The sequence below is a fragment of the Physcomitrium patens genome, chromosome 18 (assembly GCF_059467195.1).
Source record: "Physcomitrium patens ecotype Gransden chromosome 18, ASM5946719v1, whole genome shotgun sequence".
NCBI lineage: Eukaryota > Viridiplantae > Streptophyta > Bryopsida > Funariales > Funariaceae > Physcomitrium > Physcomitrium patens.
The window spans coordinates 9,685,937-9,704,356 of NC_143427.1; the positions used below are offsets into that span (position 1 = coordinate 9,685,937).

The following is an 18,420-nucleotide window of genomic DNA, read 5'->3' on the forward strand; positions in this document are numbered from 1 at the left end:
TCAATCAACAATTATACTTGATTGATAAATCTTCAAAATTTTGATCTTATATCATTATACTTCTTGACCAAGGCAACCATTGATTCTCTAATATTTGAACAATATTTTATTATAATATATATATATAGATATATATATATATATATATATATATCTGATGATTTGATGTAGATATTAGAGTAGTTTCAATCATCTCTATCTCTTCACTACCTATCAATCTTGTTGATCCTTGTGGTGGTAAATTGAGTTGATGTATAGTAAGCATTAACTTCCTTAATTGCTCTTGCATTTGTACCATTGCACTTTTTATTTCATCAAGCTCTGTCATGATTATTCAATAATAAAAAAAAAGATATTTAATATCTTTAAAGATAAGTAGAAAAGAAGGATTGGAGAACATAAGAAATTTTGAGAATAATATCAGTTTAGAAGTGGGTAGTTTGAAACATCTAATATTCTCATGTTTAATCAAGATAAAAAAGTAATCTATTTTTAATCAAGAAGAGACAAAGTTTTTATATTATAAATATACTTTTTTCAATTTGTCAAGGATAAGAACTCAATGAAGGAAAATAAATAAGTAAGGTTTTTTTTCAACGAAAGATGAAAAAATAATAATAAAAAAATATGCATATTAAAAAAAAAATTAAAATGGTTATTACCAAAAGACAAGACAACTAGAAACCCTTGAAACTAGACTAGAAGTAAGAAAGGAGTTGATAAGAATTAAGAAGGCTTTAGTCTTGCTTCTATATATATTATCTACCTAAGAGCTACTATGAGTCACCAAATTAACTCATTTATATATTTAATACAAAAAATACACTTATTATGCATTAAATCACTAATTTTGTGAATTAGTAGAGAAATTCTAAGACAATTAGCAACAAAAATAAAAATACTAGTGCAATTTATAATCTGTGGTAGAATTTTTTGATATGGATTTCCAAGGTAATTTTTCTAAATTTAGCTAATATTAGATTATAGTCTAATAAGTGTAGTTTATTGTCATTGATTTTTTTTATTAGAATAGACATTGAGGAGGAATCTTAGATTCAAAACAATCTAAAATAAAAATAAAAATAATTTATTAATAGTCTTTAATATATATATATATAATGATATTAAATGTATAAATAAATTAGAAGCTAAATCAAAGGAGAAGAAGAAAGAGAAAGAAAAATAAAATAAAATGAAATAAAAAAAATAAAAATAGAGAAGGAAAAGAAGAGATGATCAAAAGGGCGAGAGGGTGCCCCTGAACGACAATGACATCCACTTTGGCCATAGGGTTCCGGTCCGCCCGGGATCCCTCTCCCGACTTTCTTTGTTTTCTGATTGTTTTGAGCGTTCCTGGACCCCAAGCGCTCCAAAGTCTTGTATTATGTTTTTCCTATGTTGCGTGGCTGGTGAATGTTCTTTGTAGCATTGAGGGTTGTAGCAGCATCCTCCTTGTTTCTGCAATCAGCGTGGAGTTTTATTTTCTTGGTGATATGGTTTGAACGTGGTGTTACAAAAGTAGTGGTCCATTGGTGGTGATCAACAGCGGTGCTGCTGCCATCCTTTTGCAGCTATAGATTGCAGCGCTGATCTCTTTCGGCGGTACGAATTTCTGAGCTGTGGGGTGTAGATAGCTTCAGTCTAGATTTAGGATGCACCGGAAGAGTGTGTTATTACTTGAACTTGTGTCCATTTGTCGCCAAAGCTCCAATTCTTGCGATACTTCCCCGACGCATGCTTATTCAGTTCTTAAGTGGGTGTCGATTGTGTTTAGAGAGTGGAAAGTGGCGTACACTTGGATCTTGTTTTGCTTGTATCTAGTTCGAGTAGGAGTAACGGAACAATTCCGATCAAGAGGAAGGCGTTCGAATGGTGCCGTTTTTGCAGATTGGAAGTCAGATAGGATATCACAATACCAGGCGACTGTTAGAGGTCTTCTGTGGATTCCAAGGAATGTGCGAGATAGCTCGTTTAATAAAGAGGAACTGAAGATCAAAGACAAAGAGATCCATCAACTTGCACGGCTTGAAATCATAGAATAGTGTAATAAAGGAATTAGGAGATCATCTTATTGGGACTGCAGAAGCTACTGAATCTATAGCATTGCCAATTCACGTAATACATAAGAGAAATAAAGAGTCTTTATTAGAAGCTGATTGTCTGCAGAAGCAATTCACACAACGGCTAATCAGATTAGGGATGTTGATGCATGAAGGGCAGTTGCAGTGAAAGGCGAAGAGGTCATTCTACAAGGAGCTCACAGATGTCAACTAGAGCATGGGAAACTTTAAGAACGAGGAGAGGCTATTGACGATTGAGGAAGATGCTCAGGCTTGGCATAGGGCAACTTAGAATTGTGCCATTGTTGTTCAATCTGAGAACTGGGATCTAGTGTCCAGCTCCTTCAATGACCTTGTATTTGGTGAATATTTAAGATGGGATGAAGTTATGAATTAGAAAAAAAAAATAGGTTAGATTCGAGTGAAGTTAGGTTAGAAGTCAATTAAGTCAAATCAGATGATTCTTATATTGAATGATTTTTTTATGAATTGGATGAATTTGTAATCATAAATGAAGTATATGGATGAAATGTTGTTCAAAGATGAATTATCATTCAAGGATGAATTTTTATCAATACATGAAATTTAATAAAATAAATAATTATTATTATTAAAAATAAATTAAATAGATAAATAGATTTTTCAATGCATGAATCATTGAGTGACTTATTGTTATAATTGTGAGTTGGTGGTGAGGTTTTTGAATAACTACTTAGATGATTTAAGGAGTCTCAAGGATGAGTTAAATTGAATTAATCAAGAGTTAAAAATTCTAAAATTTATATAGTTAATTCACTTGTTGTGAAATAGAATAAATTTCTAATTAGTAGAGGTTTATTTTAGCTCACAACTATGTGGCAACATTCTGTAGGACCTCCAATATATGTTCAATTTGCAAGACATGCATCTTAACTTGTAAGGCAAGTTTTTTTTTATATGTGCTACATTAATAACTTGTACCATAAGCTACCAATACATACAATACATAGCTAACTTGTTGGCTAAGTTTGTAATCTACTAATCATTTATAGATATGTATAAAGGTGAAATCACATATATAAAGCTTCTAAAAAGCTTTTTTAGAAATTAATTTACTTTTATCTACTTCTATCTATTCATATTATTTAAGTAATTACTGAAACAAAATATATATATATATATATATATATATTTGTGAGAATACCCTATTAAATAAAGCCATTATTCTTGTATCATCCTAATAGCAGTTGTTTCAAGAATATTTTATTCTATTAGCAGCTAAGAACATGTCTTTAATTTGTAGCACTTCAATAAGCATTGCAAATATCCTTTCTTCACCTTCTTCTTTTAACTTTTTATAATAAGTGGACTTATGTCACCTTATTTTGACAAAATTCCAATCTCTATAAAAAAAATAAAACCATCTACACTCGCAAAGAAGAGATAATACAAAATATTTCTACAACATATACTATTTAAAGGATAGTGTGAAAGTATATAAGTTTAATATAACTATAGTAACTCAAAAAATTGTTTCAATATTGACATATTTTAGAAAGAATGGTGTATTGAAGATGAATTGTAGTAAATAATAATATGTGGTTTGTATAGCATATAAAGTACTCTTTTAGAGCTACCAAATGAGCCTAGGTTGAAAAGAATCCATCAGATAATTATGGAGCTATAACTAATCTAATTTAGAATAATATTGAAACATTTTTTTGACTGTGGTATTTAATTACATATCAGTGCTTTGTAGAACCTCTTTTTGCCTTAATTACTGCTTTCAATTTTCTAAACATACTTTTTATTAACTTTTGGCACAAAATTGCTTCAATATTATTTCATCCTGCAGTTATTCTTTCCTATAATTCCCAAATTTCTTTTGGTTTTATCTTTTAGGTATTGAGCTGGTGGTTAAAATGCTCCCAAAGATGTTCAATGGAATTAAGATGAAGAGACAAAGTAAGCCAATCCATTACTTTAATCTCATGATGATCAAATTACTTCCATGCTAATTTTGAATTATGCTTGGAATTCTTATCTTATTGAAAAATCACCTCTTCTTCAAAAACGTCAGATTCTTCAATATTAGAGAGCAAGTTTTTTTTAAGAATTTCAACAAATTTTTTAGCATCCATCCTTCCTTCAACATCTGCCATTCTTCCAAATCCATTCCATTCCATACAAGTCTATACCATTTTATTTCCACTCCCATGCTTAATTGTTTCTTGGATCTTCTTGTCAAGTGAGGACTGACCTTTTTTTTTTGACATCCATTTTTTGCTATGTGATCCAAATCTATTAATTTTTATCTCATCTATCTTAATAACCCTCTTTCAATCCTCTACAGTCCATTCTTTATACTTCAGAGTAAAATCCAAGCATTGTTTTCAATGAAAGGTAGATAATAGTATTTTTTTTTTTACCATGGCTTTCTTATTCCATTTTTTGAAAATATTTGAAATGATTTGGATTGATACAGGATTATTGATAATATTGTTAACATTTTTAGCAACCTAAACAATATTTTTAGCCTTCCCAATGTTGATTTGGCAAATGATTACTCTTTCATCTACTATAATGAACTTTTTTGGTCTATCTAATTTAGGGTTCTCCCTATTAAAAGTAATTTTTTTTGCTAGCTTAGAGATAGTAGCTTTATTGCAACTAAGTTTAGAACAATTTGGCCATAAGATTTTTGAGAATGAAGAAGAGCAAAGGTGATGTTGTCTTAGAGAGAGCGGAGAATGGATCTCATAGTTGTTCAAAGAATTGTTAAGGACACAAGCATTGCACAAAGAAATATATCAAGATTAAAGACAAAGAATGAGATTGATAGCAAAAGTTGTTCCAAAGATTCCTATTTATACTATAATAAAGGTTATAAAAGTCTATGGTACTTTCTAAGGAAGATTCTAGAAGTTTAAAGAAGCTTCTAGAAGTCTAAAGATATTTTTAGAAGCTTATGGAACTTTTTAAAAGATTATAGAAGATTCTATAAATATCTAAAAGATTTTAAAAATTTACAAAAGATTCTATAAGGTCCTAAAATGTGATAATTTGGAATATGTTTGTGCTAGGAATTGTGATTAATAATGGTACTTTTATAGCTACTAGTAAGCATTAATGATGTCATTAGATTAGTAATAATATTATTATAGTAAATTTTATAATGATAGAATGTTGTAATGTTTGATACCACACTCAAAAAATTGTTTCAATACTACTCCAAATTAAATTGGTTATAGCTCCGTAATTACTTAATGGATTCAATTCAACCTAGGCTAATTTGGTGGCTATAAAAGAGTACTTTATTTACTATACAAACGACATATTATTACTCACTGTAATTCATCTATAATACACTATTCTTTCTAAAATATGTTAATATTGAAATAGTTTTTTGAATCACTGTATGTTGCCTGTAAGGACTAACTCCGACCTTACCTATATTATACAATTGTATTGTGAGTGCTCCAAATTCAAAACCAAGTATTGGATATAAGGTGCCACCTATATGCATACTTCTCTCTTGTTGGCATCTATATCATTGCTACCATGATTATAATCCACAATTGCTTATTTTTATCAAAGCTAGCTTATGGCCATACCAAATCCATTAAGTCTAATAATCTAATTTTTTTATTGATATTTTTGAAAACAAAGGAGGTTGGTATTAAAGAGCAATAGCTGATAGTAGTTTCTAATAAGGTTAACATTTTTTAAAATTTTTATGAATAATATTTATTATACACATTATAAAGGTGAAAGAAAGGAGGAAATGGAAGGAGGGAGGGAGGAGGAAAAAGGAAGAAGAGGGAAGAAGTTGCATAATCCTTAGACTTGTAGCGAAGACTCCTTTTGATATTTTACATGCTTATAAGAGTAAGCCACATTGCGTCTTTGACAAGACGAAGATATCTTTTTAGCAAGAAATTGATAGTTTGTGAAGTATCTTAGTTAAGGCACTAGGAAGCCTTTGTTTGTTTTGAGAATGTTTATATTATAGAGACAAGGATTGAATTAGGCATATAAATTTTCAAATATATCTTTTGCCACCCCAATGAGTGTCTTTGGTATCAACGCACCAAAACGAGAGATTAAACATCTGTTAATATTAATAAGAAATTTCAAAAGATATATTGTAGATATGTTATGTACATTGATTATATACAAAGAATAAAGCTAAGATAAAATGTCATTTAGGTCTATATTTGGTCTCTAAATGAGTCTTGAGATATTAGTTATTGATATCAAACAATTTGTACTAAAATGAGTTGGTAGAAGTATGAAGTTTGCCATTGAGAATAGAATACAAGTGATTTGTTTGGAGAGTGGATACAAATTGCTAAAATCATCTAGTGGATATAAAAGAAGAAAGAAAGATGCATCTTTGCCATTCATCACCACATATTACATTATAGTGTATTGTAGTTCATATCCAAATGGTTTTGTTGATTTGGTATAAAACTTCTTGGATGTTTTTCATCTCTTTTTCTTCATGATGTCTTTTTGTTCTAGTAGCATCAATCCAGGATTTTTCTATAGCCAGCTTTGAGCTCTCATGTCCTATTAGCTTGTTTGCTATTAAAAAGTATGTAGTCATATATTGAGAGTGTCTCATGAGCTCTTTCATATACTTGTTCAACATGTGATGTAATTAGTATTCTAGAGCAAATCTTCTTGTTTGGCCCTCTCAATGATATGGGGAATCATTCCATGCTCCTTTTATTGTTCTATATAAGAATAGAAGCTTATGAATCATTCTTCTTCAAAGTTTGAGATGTTATCACTCTATTGCTTTGTTTGTGACAAATAAAAATATTTGCCAACCAATTTGTGTCTCCATAGTAACACAAAATCTTTAATTTTTGCATTGATTGTATTATATGTGACTTGATTGGCTCTTTTGGAGCATGTGAAATATTGGCCCACATTGAGTCCACATAAGTGTGTATTCCTACCATTGTGCAAGAACAAAGCTGTCCACAAAACCTTAACCTTAAATTCAAATCTTAACAAACCTTATGTCCCAGTTGCCAATGGATTGCAAACATCCAAGAAAGTGGATTCTTGTGATAGATTGTGCACTGTGTGCACATCCAATGGCAAATTGAACCTAATGTGAACTCAAGCACAATTGATCTATGATCCGCCCTCGAAGTTCTCAGCTACACCAAGATGGTGCCTCCAGAGCTTCATTGCGTTCTCTACTTTGTCCTGCTGTTTCTGGTTTGATTTGTCCCTACAGGCAAAGATTTAAACCAAGCCACTCCTGTATCTACTTTGTCATTAACTGAACTGATATGCTAATTCACTGTTGCTGAAAACTGCTTTGTAATTGAATGAAAAAACTACCCAACTTGTTCAACATATGCAGCACCCTAAATGTCTATAAGGAGCATCTATCGCCGTTGGAAATTGAACCACTTAATGGAGAAGGCAAATACAAGCCAAAAGGCAGCATTGAAACCAATCAAAACAGCTGCACAAAATCCAACCATGGAATGCCTGTACCCTAAATAACTTTCCAGGTAATCTTTTACTGTAACATTATCAAACCCTGGAGCTTCTATGATTGTAGTAATGTCACCAAGTTGTGACACAATCAAACCATAAAGAGTCCATGCAACAGGGCTGAGGTAATAGTACCAGGACCACCACACCGGCATGCTCTGCATCAACAACCACATATCCTTGGGTTAGTCAAAATTTTGTAAAAGATAGAGGCAATATCAATGCAATAAAATTTACAGCTAGATTACAATAAAAAAAGCATCTCTTTATATTGTGAAATCATTGTTACCATTTGCATTAAACAATCCATTCAATGGCAACAGAGGGGCTCAGTAGAAAGAAGATGCACACATGTTCCCTTGAATTCTAGGTCGGTCCCAGAAAATAAATGCACCGGGTACACCATAAGGGACCACCTGAGATTTCAGAGATGAAAATATTCCTAATTTTGAGACTTACTGGACGAGGAATGAGAAATCCCGAGAAGAGATTCCAAATAGAGTAAAATGCAGATGAAACAACTGCTGCCAACTGCTGTGAGGATGTCAATCCAACTGCCATCATCCCGTAAAATGTGAAATACGAGAACGTCAAGAACATGAACATAATGTACCAGAAAAATTTAGCTGCATACGAAAATTACAGCATGAATGTCAGTGTCAAAAACGTGGTAGAAAACACAGAAGGTAATAATAATCTAATTTAATATGAATATCATTCCACAAAAGCCTGCCAAATGTTAAATTTCATGAGGACCTTGAGATAATTGAAAGATACAAATGCATGCCAAGTAGCCTGCAAAGACTTCTTCTCTGTAAAATAATTGTTCTCACCCGCAGTCCATTCAAACTGAATCATTGAGTACGTGATAAGTCCATAAATCAAAGTTTGAACTAAAATATAAGGAATCTCGATTAATCCCTGCACAAAAATGGACATAGATTGATTAACAATGTTAGTATCAAATATGATCGTTTCCAGCATCCCACTATATAAACTCAATTCAAATCTATGAGCTTCAATAGTACAATTTATATCTCCACCACAAGGTTTTCGTGTTTCTTACGCTGAGTACATGATATTCTCGTTTCAACTAAAACCAAATGAGGTCTCGAAAATTACAGGAGTTCTTTGAGGTAAAGCTAATTTGTAATTACGGAGCCCCAAAGTAAACAAAGTACTGGCCAGTACAGGTAGACTAATTTTTCATAAGAAGATAATACCTGAGCAAAGGCGTAAGGCAATGCTGCATACATGCCAGCTGCTCGTTCCCTGTAAAACACGGATCTCTCCACTGATACTACTGGTTGTACTCCAGATGCGTTGTTTACTCCCAAGAACAGTACAGCAGCATACATGGCCCCCATTAGGTTAAAGATATCCTGTTGGGTACGCCTGAACCATCCGGTATATATCAACAAGAGAGAAATGAGCTGTTTTATTAACCAAATTTTGAACTAAAGTCACGTATGATATTGAGAAGGATTTGAGGTACTTCATTTCAAAAACAAGCAGAAGTCGTCAATTGCATCATGAAAGATGGAAGTTACCTTTTGGAACCAAGTTTCCAAAAGACAGACCCAAAGATCAGTGCACAGATAGCTGTGACGAAAAACCGTACGGCATTGTAGTAAGGACTACGCCAGTATGACAGTTTTTGTTTCCACAGACATGCTCTAAATTGTGTCCAGGATGATAGTGAGAACGTGGTGGGAAACTTGAGGTCATGTGAACCGGGTTTAGGAACACTCAACATCTTAATCGTTTCATCGTTAATCCTGCAGGAAACATGCTCAAGCTAAAAATTACTGCTTTTTTAAATGCACAACTTCAATCATACAATAAGCTTGAGATAAGTATGAATGGTTGAGCAACAGAAGCATGCATTCCTTACAGGAATAAGTTTGATTCTCTATAAATATCTTCAAATTTTTTTCCGATTCGCAACTCTGCTCCTGTAGTTGTGACCTCTAGCATCCATGTTGCTGGATTATATCCTTCTTGAATTGGAGGAGTACCTTCAATTGCCTGCTCCACAACACCGAATAACGAGAACATTATTAGTCACTCCTGAATAGTGATATTGATGTGCAAAATAGAAGCTTGGAAAGGCTCCGATCACACAAATTTTGAAAAAGAATTGTTTTGAAGGTTTAGGAGCATATTATTTTAGACTTTTTTAATTAAAAAACGCAGATTCTTCGGTGTTTTTGAGAAAATTTCAACCGAAGTACCTGAAAATACTCAACCAAAATCTTTGATTCAACACCAAGAGGTCCGGCATAAACCGTTTGTCCACCACGTTTCAAAAGGAGAAGCTGCATCCAGTGCACAAGATTGTTCGATAATGTTTTCACCTTATCACTACAGGGCATATTCAATTCTGGTGACAACCATCTACAAAGTAAATAAAAGCCAAGTTCGACACTTATCTTGTGTGCTCAAATACGAACACTTAGCAACCTGAACAAATTTGTCATCTTGAAGAAGAGATGCACCACCTACGGAACATCAAATTACCTCATCAAATGCCTCAAAGATGTCAATACTGGGCTGATGAATGGTACAAACGACAGTTCTTCCGGTATCTACTGTATTCCGAATAGCGCGCATGACAATAGCAGCTGCGCGAGCATCCAATCCTGATGTGGGCTCGTCCATAAAAATGATGGAAGGGTTTGCAACTAATTCAATTGCAATAGTCAGACGCTTCCTTTGTTCTGTTGAAAGTCCAGTTGTGCCAGGAAGTCCTACCAGAGATTCCCTTAGGATATTCAATTCGACCAATTCCATCACCTCTTCCACAAAGGTCTTGACAGACAACACAAGTACAACACTGTTAGTATGGACTGATTTCAATTGAAAAAAAGTCACGGCATTCTTATAAACATAGGGAGGTTGTGATATGACATTGGTTCGATTAGTCCTTGAGGGAAGTTGGGAAGGTCTAGCAATTCTCCACCTCATTAAACCCGTTCTAAAAAGGAAAGGCAAGGAAAACCATCGGTGACATCAGATACTGTCTACTTGCATATTATGAGATTGCATTTCTTCCAAGTTCAAGTGTTGAACAGAAGCTATATTTGCGTCTCAACGTGAATTGAATGCAACCCCGATGAAAATCTTCACCTCTCGAGTTATAGCATCCACATCTTTGGGTAGCCGCAACCAAGATGAGTATGTTAAAGATTCGTGAACAGTCAATTGTGGAGAATGTATGTCCGTTTGTTCCACATAGCCTGCGATACGAGCAAATGTCTTTTGAACCTTGGGATATCCAGATATCCTTATATCTCCTTCAATGTATCCTCCTGTTTTTCTTCCAGCAAGTACATCCATAAGGGTTGTCTTTCCTGCTCCAGAGACACCCATCAGCGCAGTCAACACACCCGGCCTAAACGCCCCGCTAACATTCCGCACGAGCTGGAGCTTGTCAGCAATGACTCCTTCGTCTTTCATATTCTGCAATCAAACCGCATCCATCCTTAAGGTGTAAGCTCACCTCAATGCAGCAGTATCTACCCATGATGCTTCCATAAAAATCTTGATGAAATTTTATGCATCCAACTCAGCATGCAGACCCAGCGAAATGGATCCACTGACGTGTCGTCAACATATCGTCAACTGGAAATGGCTATTGATCATTTTGAGAACTTACAGAGGGCATATCGACATAGTAATTGACGTTATGAAAAGTCAATGCCAAGGGTTTAAAAGGCAAGACCATCCCCTTTTGTCCCTGGCTTTCTTTCTTATGGTTTGCAACAACGACAGCAGTCTGAGAAGGCGCACCATTATGTTCCACACTGTAGAGGTCTTCCATCTGCACCTCTTCTGAAATTTGCAAAATACTTTATAATTAGCTCTGTGCTGCTTATATACACGCTAAACGAGTTTGATTTCATTTTCTTTAGTTTTCTTTTATACCATCTTGAAAAGGAAATTCCATTTTGAATCTCATCGACAACTCGGAGAATGTTCAGGGTTGAATTCATAAAATGCTTAAATTATTTCTCATAGATCATTTACTGTTTAAACTGGTCCTCTGACCTTGCTCTACGTGCACAGTTCTGAATGATTCTCGAAATGAGCTACTGACCTGCTAGGCGAGCATTACGAACACAGTAACCATCACGTATGCTTGCACTCTTTCTTTTAGTGGCAAGTGTACGGCCCTCAACCTTTTCTTTTATAGTATCTTCTGCAACTGTGGCTTGAGGTTTGTCGAGAGCTGCTTAAAGAAAAGGGTTAATTAAGCAACTTAGTAAATCACTAAACTACCTTTCGGGTTGGAACAACGTCCTTCTGTATTTTAAAAAATGTTCAATAATGACAGGAACGACACCGCATCTGATTAGACATCGTACAAAAACTGAATTGGATGACTTACGATTCAAATGTTGGAGAGCAAGAATCGCCAATACATTGAAAACCACGATGTAAACAATAAGAGCAGCGAAACCGATCCAATACCAATACCAACGCGTGAATATTCCTCTACTCTGCAGTAAACTCAAATACAATGGTCGTCCCGTGATTTCACTGATCTGCAACCCCAACAATAAATCTAAGAATGTGAGCTACTGAGTGCAATGGTGAACCAGTGCAGCATAATGACTGTATTTCCTTGGGGAATAACTAAAAATACATGACCCAACAAGGTGCCTTGACCAGGAAATGAAAACATCTATACTGGAACTCGTCAAGGTAGTGTGGAGATTCTTCAAGGATCCAAGGTCGACAAATAGAGTCTTATCATGCACACACATGCGCTCACACACATGTATTTATTGGAATAGATTACCACTGACCTTCTGCCATCGAGGAGCGAGAAATTCATTTACGGCAATAGCATTTTGTGCATAGGAGAGCGGAGAAATCCAATACCCCCATATCCACCAAGGATGTATGTTATCTGCACAATGTATATGAAACAATATCGTCATTTAAGTTGAATTCAAAACAAAATAAACATTTACAGGCCAAACATTTCTTTGAATTTGTAATACAGACTTAGACATGTAGATTAATTGTGAAGCATCGGTTTTTCACCTGTAAGGTCTTGAAAATTGGTGTAAAGATAGCTTGAACTAAACAACAAGAATTGTTTGAACTTTCACAGAACTTTCACGAATATGCTCAAACCAAGGCGACTTAAGTAATATAACTACATTCTCCAGGAATGAATGAATTACCCTTTGAGAGAACAAAGCCGCCCAGCACAAATACGACACACAGGGCAAATGAACCAAATGTGTTGGCAACAACCATGGTTCGCCCAAGTGCACCTAAGAGTCGGAATAGACCGATTGCCATTTGATGCATAAGAAATAAAAGTATCATGTAACGGAAAAACCTGCTAAAACAATCCTTCATTAGTACTGAAAAGATGATAAGTAGAAATGAAAAACTTGAAACACGTCGAATCATTTAGGTCCCGCATTTCAAGCGATGAAAACAAGCACGGATGTTCAGAATCAAATACGAAAAATATGTACTATACATTCGTTCAAGATATCCCGGTTCTTCTGAGAACTTTGCATGAGAAGAAAGACCTGCCAATCTCAATAAGAATGCGAAACTATAAACAGCAAAACAGTTGGATCATGAAACCGTAGAGTTATTACCTGCCAGCCTCTGGGGTGAGCCCCACCGTATAGTAGAGAAGGCATGACCATATCACAGCTTCAACCACTGAATATGGAATACGTAATATCCAGCTTGGAACTGAAAAAGCCCAACCCGGGTAGAAGAAATTGTCCCGTTGTTTGTAAAGAACAGGTAGTCTTGCCACCGTTATGGACATTTCTGAAAACCCGTTGAACATCATGTGCACGAGTGAAAAGAAGAGTGTGCTCAAGTACAACGTCCCATATATCTCATTAGTTGGATGCAACTTTGTCCGAATAAAAAGAGTTGACGCAAGGATTGCAACAAAGGCCACCTACAACATCATATGAATATCTCCAGTAAAGCACATTTTGTCATTTTCCCGAGCATATCAACCAAAGACCCAAAATCCGGGGCAAATATTATGACCTTACAACACTTGCAAAAGAGCACGTTCATTCATGCAAATCTTCTGACGTCTGAATCGAAAATGTTCACCTGACAAGTCCGAAATATATATAAGAATCTGTTGCGCTTGATAAGCAAATACTCCCTCTCCATGCACGCTTTGAAGATATTCCACTTAGACAATGCAAACTTAGTCGCAACAAGGGATGCCGGATGGCTTTTAGATTTGTCAAAGGGCGTAGAAAGCTTCAGATCCAACTCTCTTCCGACGCGATATTCTCTAAACGCATTTGCTAACTCAGCTACGGGAATATATCGATACGGTTTTCCATGGTCATACCAATACTGTTCTTGATCCATTTTCGACGTGACCTGCAGTTCGGAGCATTGTTTGGGTGCAAAAACCATTAGTGGCACAATCGTGACACCAATTTTGAAATTTTTCCTCGCGCAAACCTTACAATTAACGAGTGCAAAACAATTGTGCTGAAGACAGTGCAACCGAAATTAATTGAATAAGCTGATACTGGATCGATTCATGCCCCATCGAAATCCTCAAACGGCTACTTTTACCTCTTGAAGGAAATCTGCGACTCCTTTTCGTGGGGGTATTTTGAAGCCAACTGCTTCAAAAAAGCCCAGTACATCTTCTCTCGGTCCAAGATAGACGATGTGACCTTCAGCGAGTACACAGATGTCATCAAACAGCTCAAAAGTCTCTGGTGCTGGCTGAAGAAGGGCCATGAAAACAGTTCCGTCCATCAGATGCACGAAGTTTCGAGTGCACTTAACAATCTGGTATGTAGTTGAGCTGTCTAAACCAGTGGAGATTTCATCCATGAACAATGTCTTCTTTGGCCCAACAACCATCTCCCCTGCATAAAGAAACATTTCCAAACAAAAGCGAGACTTAGTCGATTAGTATTCATGTCCAACGATTGCTCGTCATTCACACACAATATTGCTAGGGCGCTAAATTATATGCAAACTCTTTGTTGATTTAAGTGGTTTAGGTGGAATAAGAGAAATAGATATTTAGAAAACTGGAAGGGGGTGGGAAGGAAATGTTTGGCACTCAGCCATGCCGACAAGTTTTCGGCTTCTAGTGCATTGTTAGTAAAGTGCAAGTGGATTCAATATTTCAGTTCAGTCATAACAAATGACAGCAAGTTCATCCATGACTAGGAACTAGGAACTTTGCTGAACATTCCTAAAATAAGCCATGCCGAAGGTTACCTGTTGTCACACGTTTCTTCTGACCACCAGAAATACCACGAAGCATTTCATTGCCTACAACAGTGTCGGCACATATTTCAAGGCCCAAAATCTTCATGATGTAATCTGTTGCTGGACTATGTCTTTTTCCTTCCACAGCTGTAGCCTAATAAATGAGCACATTATGCATAAACGATTCAGTTTTCAATTCTAAAGTAGTAATTGTGAACACTAGTGAACCATAAGCTCATAAATTCACATTCACCTTCATGTATGCATCAATATCAGGATCAGGGCGAATGTGGTATTCCTTCTCTCGACGAGCCAGCTCCATCAGCATGTCTACAAGAAATGCCCATATAATATTTCAGGCTTCCATTTCGACGCAAATAATTCATTAGTAAATCTTCTTGAACACTTGAAGCCGACGAATGAAAAGCAACGAAGACATGAAATAACCTTCGATGCCACAGAGTATGGTTTATTACACGTCAAGAATTAATGTCTTCGAAGAGAGCCCAATGACATCGTCTTTCAAATTATCCTAATCATAGAAACGACCTTACGGATAATCCGAAGTAAGGATTCAGGACGGAGAGGTTCATCTCGAGTAAATATGGGTAATATGGGTAGAGAAAACAGACCCTGTTTGTAGCCAACACCCTGACATCGAACTGCAAAATCCAATGTCTCTCGGACGGTAAGCTCTCCAATGTGATTGTCAGTTTGACTTATGTATGAAGACGTTCTTTGAGGAATGAATTCGTCAAACGTATGTCCGTTGTAGGTAATCCTCCCCGAAGTCTGTCATGGATCAAGTCAAATTAGTAAACTACACAATGATTGTGTCGAGAAACAACATGGCTTCACATCAATGGCAGAGGTAGATGCTGGGGCATGCTTGGGGATAGGAACAAAAAACTGTGAATTTTTTTGAATAAACTCGGAAACGGTCTGTCAAACACGTAACACTTTAAAAAAAGCTGATTAATTAGATTTTGATTACTTCATCACTAATTTATATAGCCTGAGAAGTCCAAGAAAGAAATTAAAGAACAAATCGGTCATCCGACGACTTACCCTTAAGGACTTATCAAGCTTTCCAGCCAGGGCTAGTAGGAGAGTTGACTTGCCTGCACCAGGAGGACCTAGAAGCAAGGTCATCCTACAAACAGCAAAACGATTATCTGCGGTTACTGGAACGAACCAAGTTATGAACACAGCAATTTCATGTAATCATAATGGAAGTCCAATAAACAAGTTATTTGAGCAAGAATCAATTCACAGGCTTCACTTCCTAATTCATGTGTTGTTGTGCCCTGAAGCGAAATTAAAGTAACGAGAAATTGTGAGTAAAGGGATAAGAATGTGCCTTGCCACAACTTGTGAAAGGGAAACTACGTTATGTTATTGAGATGGTAACCACCAGTAGCTTAAATAATTGCAGAAAAGCTTACCTGCAAGGTCTAATGACACCTGAAAGAGCATGTAAAATTGGAAAGTCCCGCTTAATCTTAGGGGAAATCCCAAAGTGTGACAGAAAACCCTGCAATAAGCAGTCGTCCTATTAAAATCAGATAGCTAGAAATGTTTGAACAGTTCAGTGGAAAAATCTTCAAATCAATGGCAATTTTATCAAATTTATAGATACACTGACGGACTAGACACATACCTCAACAATATTTCGAGTAAAATTAGTTAAACTTGGCAGCGCCCGATTACCGACGTGGACATCTGCATTGACGCACAAATCCTCAAACCGTACTTCAACGGAAGGTAATTGTAAGCCCACTCTGCAGAAACGGATATCTGACTATTAGTGGACTGAAATAAAGAAGGTGAAGGAGCTTCACATCCGAATGTAACTGCCAATAAACGAATCGCAATGGCAGCTGTAAACACTCCAAATGTATTCTTGAACACTACAATCGTTTCAGCTTTAAACATGGAGTCGATGAACCGCCAGCAGCAAGAAACTGGAATTAAAACATGCGACTCAACTTGGTAAGACACATCCTCGAGCATTTGCAGCAATAACAACTTTTGAAAATTACTTTTTCACAGCAAGTAACATCAAGGACTCAAGGAGAAGAGTGCTAGGGTCCTAACCGAAGCAGACGTTCCTTGACCTTGGAAAGAAATCGCTCATTGTCCTGCTCGCTGGTAGCCAAAGCTTTTTCCACAAGAATTGACCTCTGTCCTTCGCCCAAACGTCTTGCATTGATAGCTCCACGACTCGCCAGAGAACCTCCTTCAGAATCAAGAATCACCGTGTGGAGGCGGTGGTTTGTAGGCAGCTTCTCAAGCGCAGCCCATTCAAGTTCCTGCTGATCGTCTGATTCCCGACAGCTTGTGCTTCTAAACGCACCTTGACCGCTATCTGCATCAGACCAATTTCTGAATCCTCCATGTCTTCTTTCAAACCAGAAATCTCCCTCTGGCGCCGTGGATTCTGCCATCTTTCACCAGTTCTGTAATCCACAAATTCTACGATGTCTCCTTACAGAATCAGTTCGTGTCTAGATTGTAGTGCCCTTACATAATTAATATCAAATCTAACAACGCACTTCAGACCCCCGGCTGCAATCAATCGAAACAATATGAATTATTCAATTAATTTCCCGGCTCCTCGTTTAAATCAAAACACTTCTAAGTTTCTGGGGACCAATTCTCACTGTCAACAGCAACTCAACAGCAACCTGGTCGCAATCTTGCAACATTCATAAAACTCCTGCACTTAACATGGAATGCTCCTCAGGAACCAAGAAATCTCCGGCCAAAGATCAAGCAAGAAATTACCACATGCCCCGCACTTCACAAGCGTATGAATAACCAGAAACGCCGCCGGAGCGTAAGACGAGTCCACTAAGTCCTGGAATGAAAGAAGACGAAGCCCGATGCGATCAAGATTCTCAGTATTAATGAACTGCTTCATGAAGAAAAGGTGGCGGCAAGTTTGAAGCGCAAAGGACGAGCGAACATCCCAAGCAAAGAAGCACTCATTCACTCACAGTGTGCCACCTCGCGTCACCGTTGGTGGTGACGAGCACCTGTGCTCTTTCCCAACTGCAAAGACAAGCGGAATGACGGAAAACAGCATCGTCGTCACGCCGTCGCCCTGTGTCGTCAAGCTTCATCACCGCATCATCTTCTCAGTGCTGGCTGGCGGCTTTTTCGTCCTTGAGAGGAGGCCAGCCTATTTGTGGCTTCCTCAACAGGAGTTGACTCTTGTCGAGCTTCCTGTTCGGGTTTTGGTTGGATGTCATCCAACTCCCCAAAATTCATCCATTATCATAAATCTTCATTCATCGAAACTCACGTGGTGCATGGTATAGTATTGCTGCTGTCATACAGCAACCTGGGATATTAGAATGGAGAAGATATTTAAAATATATATATAATTTTTAAATTAAATAAAGTAAATATAAGACGGTGGTTTTTTAATGATTTATAATGAATGATGGAAATTTTATCAATAAAAAATAATTTTGATTGTATAATATCATTTATTTATATTTATATATAGTAGTGGGAACCCATGTTGTTGGCATGAAAAAACATTGTAAACTACATGTTGTAAATTAATCTATTGTTTGAAGCTTCATATGACATGAAACTTCATGTTGCA

General features: G+C 36.4%; 1 protein-coding gene and 1 long non-coding RNA gene across 5 annotated transcripts; one reads left to right on the top strand and one right to left on the bottom strand.

Moving 5' to 3' along the window:
* The first annotated feature begins 1,267 nt into the window (after nt 1-1,267).
* Nucleotides 1,268-2,572, top strand: LOC141046506 (uncharacterized). The gene is made up of 2 exons (XR_012219554.2): nt 1,268-1,602; nt 2,216-2,572. It is a non-coding gene; the product is annotated as an uncharacterized LOC141046506 (long non-coding RNA).
* Nucleotides 2,573-6,895: 4,323 nt separating this feature from the next.
* On the bottom strand, nt 6,896-17,846 carry LOC112295455 (ABC transporter G family member 31). 4 transcript variants are annotated; one of them, XM_024547093.3, is made up of 25 exons: nt 17,592-17,846; nt 16,902-17,279; nt 16,465-16,585; nt 16,250-16,338; nt 15,873-15,957; nt 15,437-15,596; nt 15,058-15,134; nt 14,814-14,958; nt 14,151-14,452; nt 13,668-13,949; nt 13,187-13,503; nt 12,755-12,915; nt 12,371-12,474; nt 11,950-12,106; nt 11,659-11,790; nt 11,218-11,393; nt 10,689-11,021; nt 10,080-10,370; nt 9,794-9,877; nt 9,454-9,587; nt 9,110-9,337; nt 8,783-8,954; nt 8,393-8,480; nt 8,019-8,185; nt 6,896-7,717 (listed from the first exon to the last, which is right to left on the bottom strand). In XM_024547093.3, exons 2-25 carry the CDS (start codon nt 17,249-17,251, stop codon nt 7,448-7,450), a joined length of 4,425 nt encoding a protein of 1,474 aa, XP_024402861.1. In that variant the 5' UTR covers nt 17,252-17,279; nt 17,592-17,846; the 3' UTR covers nt 6,896-7,447. The 4 variants fall into 4 exon arrangements, with proteins under 4 accessions (XP_024402861.1, XP_024402860.1, XP_024402862.1 ...); XM_024547092.3 differs by having other exon boundaries at nt 16,902-17,372; XM_024547094.3 differs by having other exon boundaries at nt 8,019-8,113; nt 16,902-17,846.
* Nucleotides 17,847-18,420: the final 574 nt, after the last annotated feature.

Bases quoted from the DNA above. Each gene is read 5' to 3' on its own strand.
- LOC112295455 (XM_024547093.3), bottom strand. From the start codon at position 17,251: ATGGCAGAATCCACGGCGCCAGAGGGAGATTTCTGGTTTGAAAGAAGA. The intron at 12,916-13,186 runs GTAATAACTCTA...TTGTTTTAGCAG, and splicing joins CTCACCCCAGAGGCTGGCAG to GTTTTTCCGTTACATGATAC. The intron at 9,588-9,793 runs GTACTTCGGTTG...GTTGTGGAGCAG, and splicing joins TTTTGGTTGAGTATTTTCAG to GCAATTGAAGGTACTCCTCC.